The following is a 16,624-nucleotide window of genomic DNA, read 5'->3' on the forward strand; positions in this document are numbered from 1 at the left end:
ACAAAAGTGGAATTAAAGTATATAGAATGTACTAAGTTATTTAGACAACATGTGGAGTCACTTTGATASAGGCTAAGTAGTATTAAGGCTGTTTTCTGTAACCATAACTTCTTTTTCTTCACTAATTCTGCCACACTGGTACACAGTCCAAAATATAAATAATCAACCAAAAAGAACCTCACTGAATAAGGCAAATGATGGCCCCAACCAAAATACATTAGGAACATTACAAGCTTTCAATAATAGCCCAACTCTTTGGTTCATAACTGCAAGCTAGAATACACATGAAAGAATATACAGCTAGTTTTAAAGCAAGGACTAAGATACATTTCATTTGTAAATCAGAGACAGTTGAAGTATAAAAAGGTTAAAAATAACAGTAGAAGAGCAATGCAGAGATAATGTTTTTTCTTGTTATACTCTTTAACATCAGGATCTTGGTTCCTATGACAACGGAGAAAGAGAAATGCACTAGTTTCCATCCCAGATGTGGCTGCATTTCATTACAGCACGTAACGTGTGCAAAGTATAAGTCAAGGCTTTTARAAAAGATTCTGGATATCTTTGTTTTTCTGGAAGTGTAAACATGTTAACAAAGGTGCTTTTTAGAAAGGGTTGGACATTCCTTTGAGGTGTCTCAAATCACATTGTCAAAAATTAGAGGTTAAGCATGGTTTAAAAAGGAAATGTCACTACTGTCTGTGGCTCCTCTTGGTCTGGAACCCTCTGCTGAAGGACAGCCAAACACACATCATCTCCCATCAATTCCTAGCCAGCTGCAAACCCCCAAACATCATTACTAAGGGCAAGTAATAATTTTTTAAAGTATGTTGGAAGCTAGCAGTGGGTATAACGTACATGTTACATGCAAGTAGAGCACAGCATTATCAGATCCCAGGCTGTTTTCCACTAGCACGGTCACTCGGAATATGCCCACATTCTGGTAGATGTGCTTGATCCCATCTTCTGTYGAGCTGAGATTGGCATATGACACAGCGATGCCATCTCCAAAATCTACTTGAATGATAGATCTCTGGAGGTCTCCCTATAGTGACAGAAAAGAAGAAGGGTCAGAATAGATGCTGCTTTTCTTTGAAACRGACTTCCTAGCACCTCAGCTGACCATCCCAGACATCAACAGGCATTCTGGTGGGAAGACAAAACATGATTTTCAGAGACTGGATCAGACTTAGGACACCTAGATCATCCAGATGATAGTCGCAAGGTCTTACGTGAGCTGAGGAAAGAAAGTCACTTCATCAACTTGCTCAATAACGAATAGAGAGAAGGTGATGCTTCCTGAGATGTGACTCAGCTTGAGTATAACTATGAAGGTGTCCTTCAAGGTACAGTTGTTGCACAAGTTGCCTAATTGTCAGGAGGACTAGGGGTCTTTTGGAAAATGAACTGGCACCTTCCCTCTGACTTTCCTTCTAGTGAAGAAAAGAACATAGCAGGATGGTGCTTACTTACACCTCGTATCAGCAGTCACTCGGATGTGGATAGCTATTGAGATTACTTCTGTCTTTGGAGCAATCTCACAATCTGAGGTTTTGCACTTAAAACCRTAAAAAGCAGACTGATAAAACAGAGAAGAGCCTTTGAGAAGTCCTCTAAGCCATCCACCCTTTCCAAGGGAAGAGYTGACCATATCAAAGCAGCAGGGTGTCAAAAAACCCCCTCCAACCTCACATAGTAAAGGTGACGGCTTACAGCAACTTACGACCTTTTCAGTGGCCTAGTTTACAAYGAGCTGGATTTGTATCTACCTCATAGCAACCACCAACACTACTGACACTAAGGGGGACCCTTGCTGCCTGCTTCGCAAGGGAAGGGCTAATGAATTAACCATGCTCATTACACTCTTTTCCTCCTGTCTAGAGAAAATGCTAGCAGCCTAGCAGAGTAGGTTTGTGATATAACTCAGACTGCCACCTTGTGACATTAGTCTCCTAAACTGCTAATCTAGCACATTTCAGAATTGATACAAAAAATAACAAAAAGAGAAAGAAACTAAAAAAAGAGAGAATTTCACAGCTGTAAACAAACAAATACCACAGAACAAAAGCTGAGGATATCAAAGATCAGTATTTTCTATGCCAGAACAGGGATTCATTTATATGAAACAAGTCTAGAATGGGTTTTGAGCTTCTACTCCTGAAACTGAATTCCAGCCTGCCTCATACAGTTTCATTAAACTCAAATCAGAGCCATCCAGCTCTGAAAGACATTTACATCTGGAAGAGGGGAGTGATGCCATTTCCTTGTTCTGCTTTACAGAAAAAAAAAAAAAAAAAAAATTTTTTTTTTTTTGACTTTTTGGTTACAAGGCTTTTTTGGTTCAAAAGATAAGAGAACTGAATGAGCACACACAGCGACGCAGACAACCTGTGCCTCGTGCACCACAAACACTGGCAGGACTCTCTTGTCACTGGGCAGTAATATGCTTACGGTGAGGGCCATTTCTGACAGCCAGATGGCTGTACAGCTTGTACTGACCTATATCACAACAGCACCTGCTACGGATCCTCTCCCTTTCAGGTAAGACATAGCACCGTATCTTAACTTTGAGCATTCTTACTCCCTTTGAAAGTGCCCCTCAGTGGCTCTGCATGATCCTTATGCTGGATATGTTCATGCTCACTGGCTGTTGCTATGGAGCGGCTTACTCCACAGTCTGGCGCGCTGAAGCAGCTGCCRCTGTCTGGAAGAATGCCGTTAAATTAATAGCTGAGGGTAGTTCATAAAATTGGCTGAAAGGACATTTAATTTACTTTGGTTTGGTTTTCCCTTTTTTTTCTCCCTGCCCTGAGAGAGAAGCAGCCCTCTGGATGTCCAACTGGAATGAAAGGTACCACCAGTGTAAGCGTCTGGCATCCAGTAGGTTTCCACGCTGGAAAGGGAAATGTGCATGTGTGGGAGTATGAGATGGAGCTGTAATGTAATCTGCASGTTCTTCAGGTTCCCTTCAGTATTTTTATCGCTTGTTGTCAAGGCAGAAAGAGTCGGTGCTTGCCTGAAGGGAAATCGGGGAGCATCAGAGCTACACCTGGGGCTGGGCAAGAGAAGYGTTGTCCCAGACACTCTACATTCAGAGGTTACAGACAGAGCCCTTATGCTATGCTGGCACCCTTCCAGGGCTGGGTCTAAGTCTCAGTTTTTGTCCCTGGCCTGACTGCTCTAAGCTCCGTTGCTTCTAAAGAGAAGAGAAAAAAACAATTCTATTGCTCTGTATTAGAGGATCCCATTTTGAAGGTGGGTGAGAAAAGGACAGTCAATGACAGAGACACACACCTAGAGATTCCTATGGCTATCCCATGCCATTTCCCCTCCTGGTGTCTCTAAAGTATAGAGAGGAATGCCTCCATTCTCCACTCGAGAGGACCAGTGTGGACAAAAGTAGTGTGAGATGCTAGAGAAGGCCAACTTAATTATCCTGCTTGAAGGGAACATGGGGATCCTGTGCATTAACCCAGCTTCTAGTTGCCATTAGGTAACTCTTAAATRAGTTTCTCTTGGTAATTAACATCGTAACATCTGCAGTCTTCAATGAGATATTGAAATCTATCTGCTCGAGCAATGCAAACCACTCATGCCTCCATTCAGCAAAGCTCTTAGCAAATTCTTCATCTGAAGCATTACTRTAAGTTTAAGCATAGGCTTACATTTTTCTCAGAGACACAAATCACTGAGGCAAGGTCTCCTACCTGTGTTATACAGGGGATCAAACTCAGGGGGATCACAGGGGTCTTGTGAAGAGCAATTAGGAACACAGGAGACAGGTTTAAGTATACAGTTAAGTGCTTTGGCRAGTTATTTGAAAGAAGATGGCAGAGTGCAAAGTCTGAAACATGATGGGAAGTGCTTCAGGTGCTTTTGATGCGATGCCCTGTCTTAGAGAGACAACAGGAGGCACTGAACGGATTAYGCCTCCACAGACAGTTGTGGGCAKACRTGAGCTCCTCGGCTCTGAACCTTCRCCAGAGAGATATATTCACCTGAGCACAGTGCTGGACTTGGACGAAAGGCAGAGAGTGCTCTGGTCTGAAATATCTGGCTGTGCCCTTACGTGCTCTCCCAGTTCCTCCAGGCACATCATCATTAGGGTTTTAGTCATCATTTGTTACTAAAAACAGATGACGTCTTTGAACATCATTCAGTAAAGCTACACTGCTGGGACATAAGCTGTCTCCATGATCAAAACTGCAGCACCACAGTGACCCTGCTGGCTTTATCATCTCTGAATATATTTAAGGTCATGCAGTAGCACTGCATCTGAGGTAGCAGATGAAGATGAAAAAGACGACAGCATTGTAGAACAGCCCTGTTTCTGCAAGAGTCAGAGTTAATGCACTAACAAGTGATTTTTCTCTTGTCTCCATTTTCTCTGTAGCCATGAAACCCATGGTGTCTGCAACTGCTGCTGGGGAAGGGAACCACTGCTTAGGCATACAGGATTTACATTTCAATTTTTCTTCCAAATTCTCCAGGGAGAAGAGATAGTGACAAAGACATTTCCTGAAAATCTAATTGGAGAAGAATTTCAGCTGTTTTTCCTCCAGTCTTCTTCATTTATCTTGGCCTTTCCTATTTTGTTTTAAAAMCCTTTGAACTGGAAATATATTTTCTATTCAGTAAAATCCAGGCTATRACACCCTTATGAAAATGCCACATTTTGCAAAGCTGACATTTACAATTTTTAGCTTAGGCAAGGGGTGGGGGAAAAGAGTCTGTGTTTTTGACTCGTGAAAATGCTTTTTCTAATGTCAGTTAAGAGCACAGGCAGAATAAGACAGAAAGAGAAAGCAAGTGAGCAAGATCAAAACATTTCCTGTATAGCTCATAACTGCTCTACATCAGTCCCAGCTGTCTGTGTCCCAGACAGCTCTGGAGAGCCATTTATATGTGGTTGTTTTACCAAGGAATGTTTTGTTTTGCAACAGTTTTATATATACACATACATCCTTCTAAAATCTCTCCTGATGCTTTCCCCAGCTTTTCCTCATCATATTGACAAACTTAGTGCTACTTGCTGGGGTTTTCTGAAGCTCTGAGCCCAAGTGAGGTGCCCACTGAGCTCCGAGCATCACTTCTGCAGCCACAGAGAAGCACTCTGAAGCCCTCAGCTCTGAGCTGAGTGGTGCCTTTCGCGTGCAGCCTCTTTGGCCTTCGCTGCAAGAGTTTTTAATGTCAGTGCTCTTAGGCGTCACAGGAGATGTCAATTCATTTCCGCATTCAGTATCTGTATTTTAATCACACTGAGCTGGTCAGCAACCTAATAAAATAGCTTGAAAAATAAAAACATATGCCCACAAACTTGGGTATAATCTTAAGTGCATTGCAACAATCTTGATAAAGGCTTTAGTCTAACGAAAGAATTAAGCGTATGCTGAAYGTGAAGCACACGAGAAATTCTTTCAGCCTGATGAGAAGCCCTGGAAAATAAAAACAAGTTTCTAGAGACCCCATCTAATGCTCTCCAGGGAAAGAGAAAAAAAAAGAAAAAAAAACTAACAATAATTCAGAAAATAACTGTTTTCTAAATGCCTAGATTTCTAAACAAGAACAAAAGATTTTTTTCCCCAAACCAACGTACATATTTCCTGTTTCTTGACAAAAAGAATAAAAATCTAGAGCATATACACAACCTGAATGCTTCCAACAAACTCTCTGAAGCTTCTTGCCTCAGGGTATGCTAGAAACTGCCTATATTGTTTGCAACAATATTGTTACATTTTGATTACTTTTATGCAAGCTGTAATACTTTGGTATATGTGAGATTATGGCTCATTCCAATCAATCTAAAGAGGATTCTGTCTCCAATGTTCTSTTTGAATCACACCCAGAAGGTTGTAATCATGTATTTTCCCTATTAAGTTCTAGTCTTTATATGTAAATTCAAGTATTAAAACAATGAAACACAGTTTGAAGTTTTTAATTTTGGTTCCATGCTTCAGATTTAATTTTAAAGTCTTCAATTATGCATTGACTTGTGTCTCTTCCATACAGATGCTGAAAACAGATTTAATTATCCTCTGCAAGAGGCAGACGCTGCAGTTGTTGGATTGTCTTCCTGAATGAATGTCTCAGAAGTCTGCTTCATGCTCTCTTCAGGTTAACCCCTTTCCCTCTGCGGCATTTTTCCATCATCATAAGAAAAGATATTTTCATTGCAATTGAGTATCTGCTTATGCATGGGATGTCTTTAATCCAGACCCATTTCAAGCATGTGCTTAATTTTAGACATTCAAGTACAGCTTGATCAAGTACTGAAAATTATGCTTTCCTGTGTATATTCCTCCTCAAAAAGAGATGCWCTTAGCTTTGTTAAAAGCAGAAACTGAATGGAAATGTATCTCTTATCAGAGCAAACAGCTTGATGTTTTTCACGTGCTTCTTTTTTTTTTAACCAAATCAGTTAACTGTACTAATCAAATCTTTCAGCCTAACTGCCAGTCCTGCCAGCATGACTTAGCTATGATCTATGATCTTTTCTTTTACAAGACTAGATCTTCTATGCACCACAGRAATCAATAAATACAGCCTCTCAGARTGATTCACAATAATTTGACTTCTGTGACTGGAGGTATATTACAAGAGTGTAGTGCTGTGTGTCTTCATGAAGGAGAAGTTAACTTTCACACATTTCTATGGAATTTCAGCAGTGAATCTAAAAATGCACAAAACACTCTGATTTCTCCCAATCAACTTGCCATGCAGAAAATGCAATTGTGTATCAGATGGCTGGTGTAGGGAGGGCAGTACCGATCTTTCGCTGTGTATTATTAATAGGAACGTGGTGGTGCTGGTAAGATAAACAGCCATGATTCAGCATGTGCATTAGAAGTTAGCATGAAGGTTTCAGATTTTCATAATCATCACTAACTTGTGATATCAGACGAGGGATCACAGTAGGATACCACAAAGATCTACGGCCTGTGCTGTCAAGTACTACTAGCTTTGCATCTTTAATTTGGGCACATCARCAATCAGAACAACGCTAATGCTAAGCTCATCTCCAGAGACTTCYGCTGAGTTGAATTCCGAATTGTGCTGAACCACAGCACTGAAACGGGAAATGCTAATAGTRCTGACCCACCAGCAGTATCCCCTGAGCTCATTAAATGTACCTGAGACACTATGTACCTTAGGCAACCATTTAATAACACTGTCATTGCAGAAACCATAGCAGTCTCAATGAAGATCAGGGCTCCATCTGTATACTCGTGTGATAAAGAGATTTCTCAGGAAACATTATGAACATTCAGTGTGAAAATGAATGCTACGGAGGGCATGAGAGGGAAAGAACAGCTCTATTTTCAAAGTAGGGAACAAAGACATGGAAAGATTAAGTTTCTTCTGTCAGGTCACACAGGAACAGCTCAGAGTTCAGTTCAGGAATGGGTTCAGATTGCCTCAATTCTAGTCCAGAGTTAAACTGTAAGAACAAACGACTTTTCCCTATGCATTTGGAAGGGAAAACCACCTTAGAAAGGAAGGGAAAATCACAGAGCAGCAGAAAGTAGTCAAAAGTAAGCCAACATCTATGCCCAGTGGAGTGACTTTGGCAAGTGAGAAGTGAGGCAGACCCGGAATGTCAAAGATTTTGACTGTCATTTTATCAAGATAAAAAATAAATTAGAGGAGGCAGTTTCTCTGTGAATTATCTGTAATGAAACAACCAAAGCCCTGAACCTTTCTGCCCTGAATGTCGTTACCATCCKTTTCCTCAGCAAAGATATACGAGCAATCAGATGAAACGTGTTTGAAAGCCATTGTGCTGCAAAGTGTTGTTCTGGAGACTGCTGCTTTTGGTGTCTCTGCTGAGGCAGTACAGCAAACACCACAGGGGTCTGATGTTCTCCCCACAAATAACAACTGGGTTTGTGACAGGCAAGGGATCTACACGACCCTGTGATGGGGGACACTGGGATGAAAAACTTCAGCAGCAAAAATGACTTCGTAGTTTTTGCTTTGTTTTGTTTCTGCTGCTGTTCAAAAATAAAACAAGAGAATCTGTTTGGGTTGAGAAACAGCTCTGCTGAACGCCCCAGTGTGACAGGCCACACAGCCAGACAGCCATAGGTCTGTGCACAGGGTCAGGGAGAGAAACAAATGATTAACCTGTTAAGTTAGCAGCACTTTGATGCAAAACAAAAATTTGCTTTTAAGCACAACCAGTTTTCTCCTGGGCTGCCATTCAGTGACAAACACACTGTTGCTATTCTGTTTAGCTCAAAGGAAATTTAAAAGCAGATTTACCAGTAGAAGTAGGTGCTCTCCTTACTAAACACTTGCTGAATATTTAGTGCGATGGACCCATGTTAATCATAAAAGGAAATACTGATGCTGTTTTCATCCATTAAGAAAAYCATGATGCTTTCACCCAGATTAATAAAAGAATGTACCTGGACAAATCTTTCCAGTAGCAGGAGACCAAAGGCACTGATTGTAAGGAGACTTCTACAAAAAGTTTTTAAGAACTTAATCATACATCCTAAAAAGTGACAGGAAAGTTAGATCACTTTGATTATYTAAATATGAGATGTTGATTGTTGTTGCTTTAAATGATATTTATATGATGCCAAATACAAYTGATTTACAGGGAAATTGCATGTGACTCAGGGTTAGAAAAAGTGGGCCAGAATCTCAGRTCTCAGCAATCTGCAATGCTCTGGGTGCTGCTGGTTTTGGTGTCTGCACCGTCTTCACTTGCCCAGAGTCCAGTGATTATTTTCCTTTTGTGTCTTTTCCATATTAGAACAGTTTTGAATGTGTTGTCCTTGTTTCTCTTCAGAAGACATCTTATTTTCCTGACATTGTGTCAATGTCAGAATGACATAGTCCACAGTCTCAGCCTTAAGAATCACTATAGGAAACCCCTGAGCTGTGGTTCCTGCCCCTGACTCCCACAGCTACGTGTGAACATCAGATTTTTACTGCCAGCCTTTTCCTCCCCTCTTAGTAATCATTTCCACTACAGAGGCGCAATGATTTTTCAGGGCCTCTGGTGAGCTTGCATCTACAGTTCTTCCTCTTTTTGAGATCTGCCCAGGTGAGTCCTCARATAGAGCAGAAAGGCCTCGAAAAATAACAACCATACACATCTTAAAAGAACTCTCTTCTCCTTGCTCACCTGCTTCTTCTTAGAAGGTTCAAATGGAACCTAAGCCCGAAGAAAAAGAGCTGGGAGGCTGCAATATATGGATCAACTGCGTTAAACTTAGGGCTTCRAACAAATTATCTCAAAGGGATGAAGAATTTAAGTTGCGAAGGGACTATGACATGAGTAAGATATGAGCAAAGGCCACTATTTTTTTACATCCTGAGAGCTAAAGGRAGAGTCCCCAACAAAGAGTTAAGTACATAAAATATTAGTCATCACTCCASGAAGCAAGGGTTGAATAGGATACATCTTCTTCATATGCCCTCAGGGAAAATCATGCATTCACACACAAGCATATCCAGCCTTTTCTGACACCTGATGTTCTTCTCTTCAGTAAAAATAGAGTAGCACAGATTTTGTGAATGCTGAGCAGCCTTGGCTATATATTCTGTACATCTGCACAGGGCAGAACTGAATAGAAATTGGGAAGTTTTATGATCTCTCCACCTTGTTTGCAATGGAAGGAAAGGAATTAAATAACTATTCTATAAAAAGGTGACTGTTCTTTTGCCAAGTGGCTTAACTTTTCTAGCRAGTGCTGTGATTTTTGTTATTGAAATAATTAAATCAGTAAATGTTTTACTGTATATGCAATTACACTGCTATAATCATACTTTATAGTCCTAYAGCTTACATATAGCTGGAAAAAATTAATTCTTCATTGAATATGTCTTTTGTTGTAACATGTCAGCTCAAAAGTCATTATCATATTGGGTCAAATTCACCTGAAAGTTTTGCTATTTGCATGCTAGCCTCTTTACATGTACAAATCTAGAAGTAGGAAGTTGGGATTCATCAGGCAGGGAGAGTAATCACCAAGGCTGGAGATTGATCATACTGTTTCAGCCCTCAGGGCAGTTCCCAAACTCTGCCTTATCAGGTATCCTGAAATAAGGGTTCCTTTTAGATTTCCTCAGAAGCTGACTCACATTTCAATACACGYCTTAGGTACTCCCTGATGCATGGCATGAGAAAGACCCCATCTCCTAACGGAGATGATGTTGTTTCCAGACTGTGGAAAATACTGAGGTAGTACTACCAAGACCGGAATCAACAGAAAAGATGGAGAACAATCCGGGGAAGATCCCTGTCTAAGAGAGCAGTCAGGGCACTCATGGGATATGCAAGTTCAAATATCCACAGGGGGAAAACCAGGAAATTCGTTCCAAGCTTCCCACACTCTGGTAGATTGTCTCTCCCTCTGACCTACTGGTGTAATTCCTTGATAGTTGTGTGACCGATGTCTCAGATAACCCATCTCATTTCCTTACACCTGTTTTAAAAGTTTTCTGAGAAAAAAGGCAATGCACAAAGCACTTTTATTTTGGTATATAACTACACCTTTTTATAATCATTTGTTTGGTAAGAAACATGAAAAGTTTGCATCTCATTTTGGACYTCTTTTCTTCCATCTTTAAGGATGGAGATCAATAATTTATCCAGGTCAGACTATATTCTTTATATCTATATATAAATATATAGCTAAGAGTTGCACCAAAATGAACGTGTCTATGCTGTTATGACTGCATCTGCAGTGGCTGTGTTATATAATTGTCACTATTGAGAAATAGYGACCATATTTTGGAGAAAATGAACATTCTGTTTTAACAATTGCTTCAGGTTAGATATGATTTTATATTATATGTTATTGCTTTTACAAATCAGGACACCTGTTTGCTGAGGAAAGTATCAATAATAGAGATKTAAAAACCCTAACCCACACCTACAAAACTCAGCTCCAGAGGTCATCCGCATTTCTCTTTCCTTGCTGTAGATGACATTTACTATGGAGAGGGTCAGAAGTAATTTCTGTGGATATTCTAAGCTATAAGGGGATGTACGTTGTCCCTTAGTGTAAAAACGGAGTTGTTCTTTGGRATTATTAGGCAGTTATATATGTAAAAATGCAGAAGGTTAAAGAAATCAAATTGGATTAGGGAAAAGGGAARAAAGCGACTTGATAAATGCCATCATTTGGGAGCCTATGATAAATCATAAAGAAGTGSTGACCAGCAGAAAAAGGAGAAAAAAATCCTTATATTTTTTCTAAGGATTTCATAACAGGAGTGAGAAGAGTGGAATATTAAGTTACAGATACAAGAGTAAACAAGGGTTCTGATTAGAGACTGACTCAGGTTCACATTTGCAATCAATTTCAGACTTAATAGCAACRGCATCTTGAGATTTCAGCCTCCAAAACCTAAACAATATGCAGATCCCTGCCGAGCCGTGTGACGGGAACAGATCTGCACGCGCATTTTTAGCCATGTTGGGTTGARCGTCAGTGACAAGTAAAAACAGAAAGTCAAACACAGCAGGAAGTCCAAAGCACAGGTAAGGACAGGGATCAGGATTCAAACTGTCACTCTTCAATCCTATTGTGAAATTCCCACTACAGACCAGTTYCCAGTTTTTATCAGCTTCTAGTTATTACCCGATGCAGTGCAATGGACGTTCTGTCTCATCGTCTCCATACATCATCCCTTATCTCTCATGGCATACTTCAACSCAGCTACATCCTGCAGCTGACTGACTTCATCCCACACTCTCGTGGTTCACCCCTTCACTACTTTACAAGCGTTACCTGGCATGAATCAGACTGAAATACACCCATGAGGCCAGAGACATAAACATAGAAATAGAGCCTACCTCTTCCAGTTGGACCAGGAAAGTGACATTGTGTCCTAGATCGGCTGTCAGTTTGCCATCAGATGTGACTATGCGAAGTCCCTGGGGGGCTTTGCCAGGACACTGCTGTGKTTTTGCTGTGTACTGTTCTCTCACGCCGTCTGTGCAGTTATTAGAAACAACTTTTCGATACCTGCAAAGGTAGAGAGAGAAACCCATACAAGGTGCTGACATGGAGCATAATTGGGGTAAGTGGGAACAGGCAACATTTTTAAGGTTTCTTTAGACTGGTGAAAGATTGCCAAATGTATTTTAGCATTTGCYTCAGCCAAGCACTACATGTGAGCCTAACATACAAGTAGTGTAACACTGTTGTTAATGGCATTTAGTATTTTCCTGCATAGCACACCTATATGCCACAGGCTACATAAATTACATACAATGTATAATTATATTAACTATAAAGTTTTAAGTAAATGTCACACATGTAGAGTATGCAGTTCAATTCTGTTATTAGATTTTGGGGCATAGTCAAAAAGCTTTTCTCACATGCCACAGAACTATCCACTCCTCATCAGCTGTGAAGCAACACTTCCACAGCCTTAGAAATGACAGAGTTGAAATAAAGAAGCAAATTCTGCCTATCCTTGTGTGTACAGAACRCCAGCAGGCAGCTTGCATTCCTTTGCTTTGAGCGCTGTCATCAGAAATGCAGTCTGAGGTCAGTATCTTGACTTCAGCTACATCTTCCATTGACATCCAAGAAGGCCAAGACTAATCAAGCATTCAGGATAGCTGCCCATTGATTACTTCTGTTCACATTTACACCAGTGTCAGGAATAGGTCTGGGCCATACCTGATGGAGATCTAGTAGGCTCGACTGCAAGCCCTAACAAACTTAATGAAAAAGAAATCCCAAGGGCATTAGGCAGCATTGATTCACCTTTAGAAAATGCAATCTGTACTTGTCATTCATTTAAGGACTGTATGGCTGCCCTTGCTAAAATACCCTCTATTGTGCCACTTACCCAGTGCTGTTGAGGTAACTCTGTCCAAGGCTACAGTCTTTTGACAGAGAAGATGGGTTAAACCAAAATGCTGGCAAGCATTGTCCGTTGCTGTGACGTTCATATCCATAATCACTGTTTCAGCATTCAGAGAAGCAACCACAGGGAAAATAAACAATCAAATAGAAAAAAAACAGATAGTAGTTTATGTTCTCTAAAATTGATTACAAGTTTTGATTTTCCTCAGTCTGTTTATTGGGATTTCAGATCTTTACTGATATAACAACATATTCTTCATGTTGTTTTGACTTTTGATTTGGGTAGTTACCCTGGATATATCCTAGTACAAACAAGAGCAGAACTAGTCTGTTCAGTTCTAGTCCAGGTAGCTAATGACCTATTTCATTACCTGTTCTCCCTCCACAACTGAATATTGCTTCTTAGGTACAACATTAGCACCAAATGTAATAAAAGCCAGAGATCTAAGCCAATTCCAATCACTGCAGTCCCAGTCACGTCTAAGAAAACAGACATTCTGAAGAATTAATTGTATTTGAAAACAATATCACATGAGCTGTAGAGGAAACTTCACAATTTTGAGACACCTCTCTGGCTCAAAACATTAGCTAGGGATATTTGATAATGTAAAAGGCAGTTGAGATTTTCATTTTTAGTTTAGTTTGGAAGAGGAGTTGCTACTAAAAATTGTGTTAGAAACAATAAGTCAGTCAGCAACCTTCTTGTGCTCCAGTTTTCATTTAGTTATGACTGAATTTCCTTTGTTCCACTAAAAACCAACAACTGTTCAGACTGTTTTTGATTCCAGATAAACAAAGACTTTATAAAAATGTTTCCTTTTTTGTTCTTTATTTGTGGAACAAATAAAGCAAAAAAAAAATGGTTTAACCTAGTTTTCAGTTCACATTTGGCTTGAATTTCCAGCCATTGAATAATGGTAACTGGGTGGAAAATCATCCTTATTCCTTTTACTGTGCTATCTCCATAGACCGTAACTAAAAATTTAATGGGATACCATTTCTGAGAACTGCTGTACAGAGTCCTCCGACATTCCAGTATTCCATTTGCAACATGATCTTTAAAAGGAGACTCTCATTGCTTTGCTTACTATTTACAACACAGTCCTTCAGTTGAATATCCCTTCTCAGTGTCAAGTAGCTTAATATTCTCAAAAAAACAGGATTAGGACAGTGTTAGGTTATGCGATTACAGACTCATTCCATATAACAAAGAAGCAGGAATAGAAAGTGGAGGAATCCCAATAACCCAGGTGAAGCCTAGAGAGTTGCTGCCACATGACAACCATGGGTGTGAGACCTAACAGGTGAGCCAGCAGGAGAGGCTCTCCCCAGATCACCTGTGAACACTGAGTGAGGTTACTGCCTACAGGGGTATGGGGCTCATTGTGGGATGCTAGGGAAAGGAGTTTGGGATTGTACGAGACTTATTCTGGGATGCTAAGGGGAAGAATCAAAGGCAGGGGAAGGGAGGGATCAAGATGGTTTGGGGAGGAATGAGCATGGGAAAACAGGGTGAAAAGGAGATAGTCATATGTAAAAGGTTGCTAGTCTTGCCATGCCATGCACATGATTGCCAGTCTGTCCTACCTTCTTATTAAACCTCATTTCTAACTATTTTGCTGGGTGAGAGGCTCTCTGTTCTGCATGCACCTGTCCGCATGGAGGTCTAAGTGTCAGCAACCAGAGTCAGACCATGGGTTGTAAGGGCCCATGTGTCTGGGGCAGCAGCAGCTGGAGAGGCTGGAGTGCACACACATTATGCGAGTCTGCCAACTCGAGTAGTTGCTAGCAAGCACCATGGCAGACTAGCTGTTGAGGAGGATAAGAGACTTGGAAGCTAGGTATCAAAGCAGCTATAATCTGGGCTGGATACTGCAGAGACCAGAGGGTCTGAGAGTTGGCTATTAGCAAGACTATGGGATCCGGGGGGTTGGCTACTGGTAAGGCCATATAGGTCAGGACCAGCCAACGAAGTGACCTGTTAACATGTGTATGTCCATGTTTGTGAGTAAAGCCACCGGGGATATCTGGGATCTAGGATCCAGCTACCGGATACACCCGAGTGTCTAAGGCCAGGTACCAGAGCTACCACAGTATGCGACTAGGAGCAACAAGAGCAGGGCTCCAGACCTCCTATGTCCAGGTACCAGTAACTGGAGAGACCCGGGGATCCAGGTATCAGCTACTGCACAGACCTGGCTATCTACGACCAGACACTAGTGGGATCTATATCGTATATACATGTATATATTTTCCACTAATGGGTTTTCATCTTGATCAGACGGATAGGAAGAGGATGATGCCATCAGTGCCCTTTGTGCGAGTGCTGCAGTTTCTGTCTATGCTGATCTATGTGGTCAGCCCTGTATGTATGTACCGTACGTATTTGTGCATGCATGCGTATAGGGAATACATCCTCAGGCCCTGGCTGGGTCTGGGAACACGTTGCTGCGGCAACCTTGCCTCTATCGGGCTACCAGATTCAGCAGCTCCTAACAGACAGCAAGGTGATCAATGATATTTGTAGAATAACAACAAAAAAGTAGGAACTTCTAAAATTGTGAAGGCTTTCCCAAATATCTTTTTCTTGCTGGACCAAAATTTTGATGGCTTCCAAAAAAAACAGGTTTTACTGAAACGATGTTAAACAATTTTAAGTACTCCAGTACTGATCTAAGAGATGAGACGAAGAAAGGAGGAGGAGTAGATTTTGCAGGTTATTTTTGCTGAATTTCTTATACTTATGCTAAATGGCAATTTTTCCTTCTGACTCCAGAAAAGAAATGTTTTGAGGTAATCTAAAAAAGGAGAAATTAAAAAGATGGTATTAAGTAAAGGAAAATTAAAGCTGCATATCACTGGGGAAAATTCCTAAACATCCATTAGACTAGGAATGGCTGTTTCAAAGGAACATTTTGGCAGATATGCTGCTCAGGATATCTACAACAAAGTAATTGAGAACACACTGTAGGAAACAGCAATGAACTTGATGACCTAAATAGTTTTTTTCTGTAGATTTTGTGAATAAWTTTTCATCAATCTGTTTACTCAGATACTAGTAATTTAATATTGCTTAATTGCTTTGGAAGCATCAGCCAGCCTATTTTCCCATTGCCATGTGTTCCTCTAATCATTTTTGTTGGAGGAACACTATGGCTATGGAAAACACTTTAAAATGAGGAATAACATTCTGATCTGCTTAGAGAAAATAAATATTTACGTACAAGTGGAACCTCTGTATTTTTGTAATTCAATTGTCAGCTCTGCAGCACTGTATTCCTAAGTTATCATGGGTTACTCTAATGAAAAAGCTGTAACACAGTACACACAGACTGTTCTGTAATCAGGTGAAAACTAAACACCACAATGAAATCTGCCTCAGAGGGGATCAGTACCCACAGTCCAATTTAACACAGTAACATCAGTTTGTGATTTCTTATTACACACATGTCCAGACTCATGCTGTAACTTTGGTTCCTATTAGTGCCACTTAGGTATTGTACCTGCACATCTGGACAAGCAGAATTTGWATTAACTAGGTCTGACTATAGTGGGATCATATTCCTCAAAGTCAAGAGAATGAAATTATGGGATCTTCCATGGCAGAAATAGTTCTAAGCACAGAAGTTTCACAGTGTCATTTATAAACTTGCAAATCGGCTGGCTCATTAAGGACATACAGAAATATCTTCCCAGCAAATGACATGAACTGCTGTTCCATATCTCTCTACAGATGCACCAGGCACCCGTTCACCTCTGCAGTCTTGGAATCTAATGAATTCCTT

The 16,624-nt window shown here is 40.6% G+C and overlaps 1 protein-coding gene across 1 annotated transcript in view; it reads right to left on the reverse strand.

The window, feature by feature from the left end:
* The window catches only part of LOC146601361 (VPS10 domain-containing receptor SorCS1-like), a 303,293-nt gene that overhangs the window by 29,323 nt on the left and 257,346 nt on the right, over positions 1–16,624 (reverse strand). The window contains exons 18-20 of the mRNA XM_085308294.1: positions 12,823–12,936; positions 11,816–11,987; positions 859–1,045 (exon numbers count right to left, since the gene is read on the reverse strand). Of these exons, the coding sequence (XP_085164420.1) occupies positions 859–1,045; positions 11,816–11,987; positions 12,823–12,936 (473 nt within the window). The remainder of the gene's footprint in view (positions 1–858; positions 1,046–11,815; positions 11,988–12,822; positions 12,937–16,624) is intronic.

Source organism: Rhea americana, unplaced genomic scaffold (assembly GCF_003343005.1).
Source record: "Rhea americana isolate MKP2758 unplaced genomic scaffold, rheAme1 scaffold_104, whole genome shotgun sequence".
Classification (NCBI taxonomy): Eukaryota; Metazoa; Chordata; class Aves; order Rheiformes; family Rheidae; genus Rhea; species Rhea americana.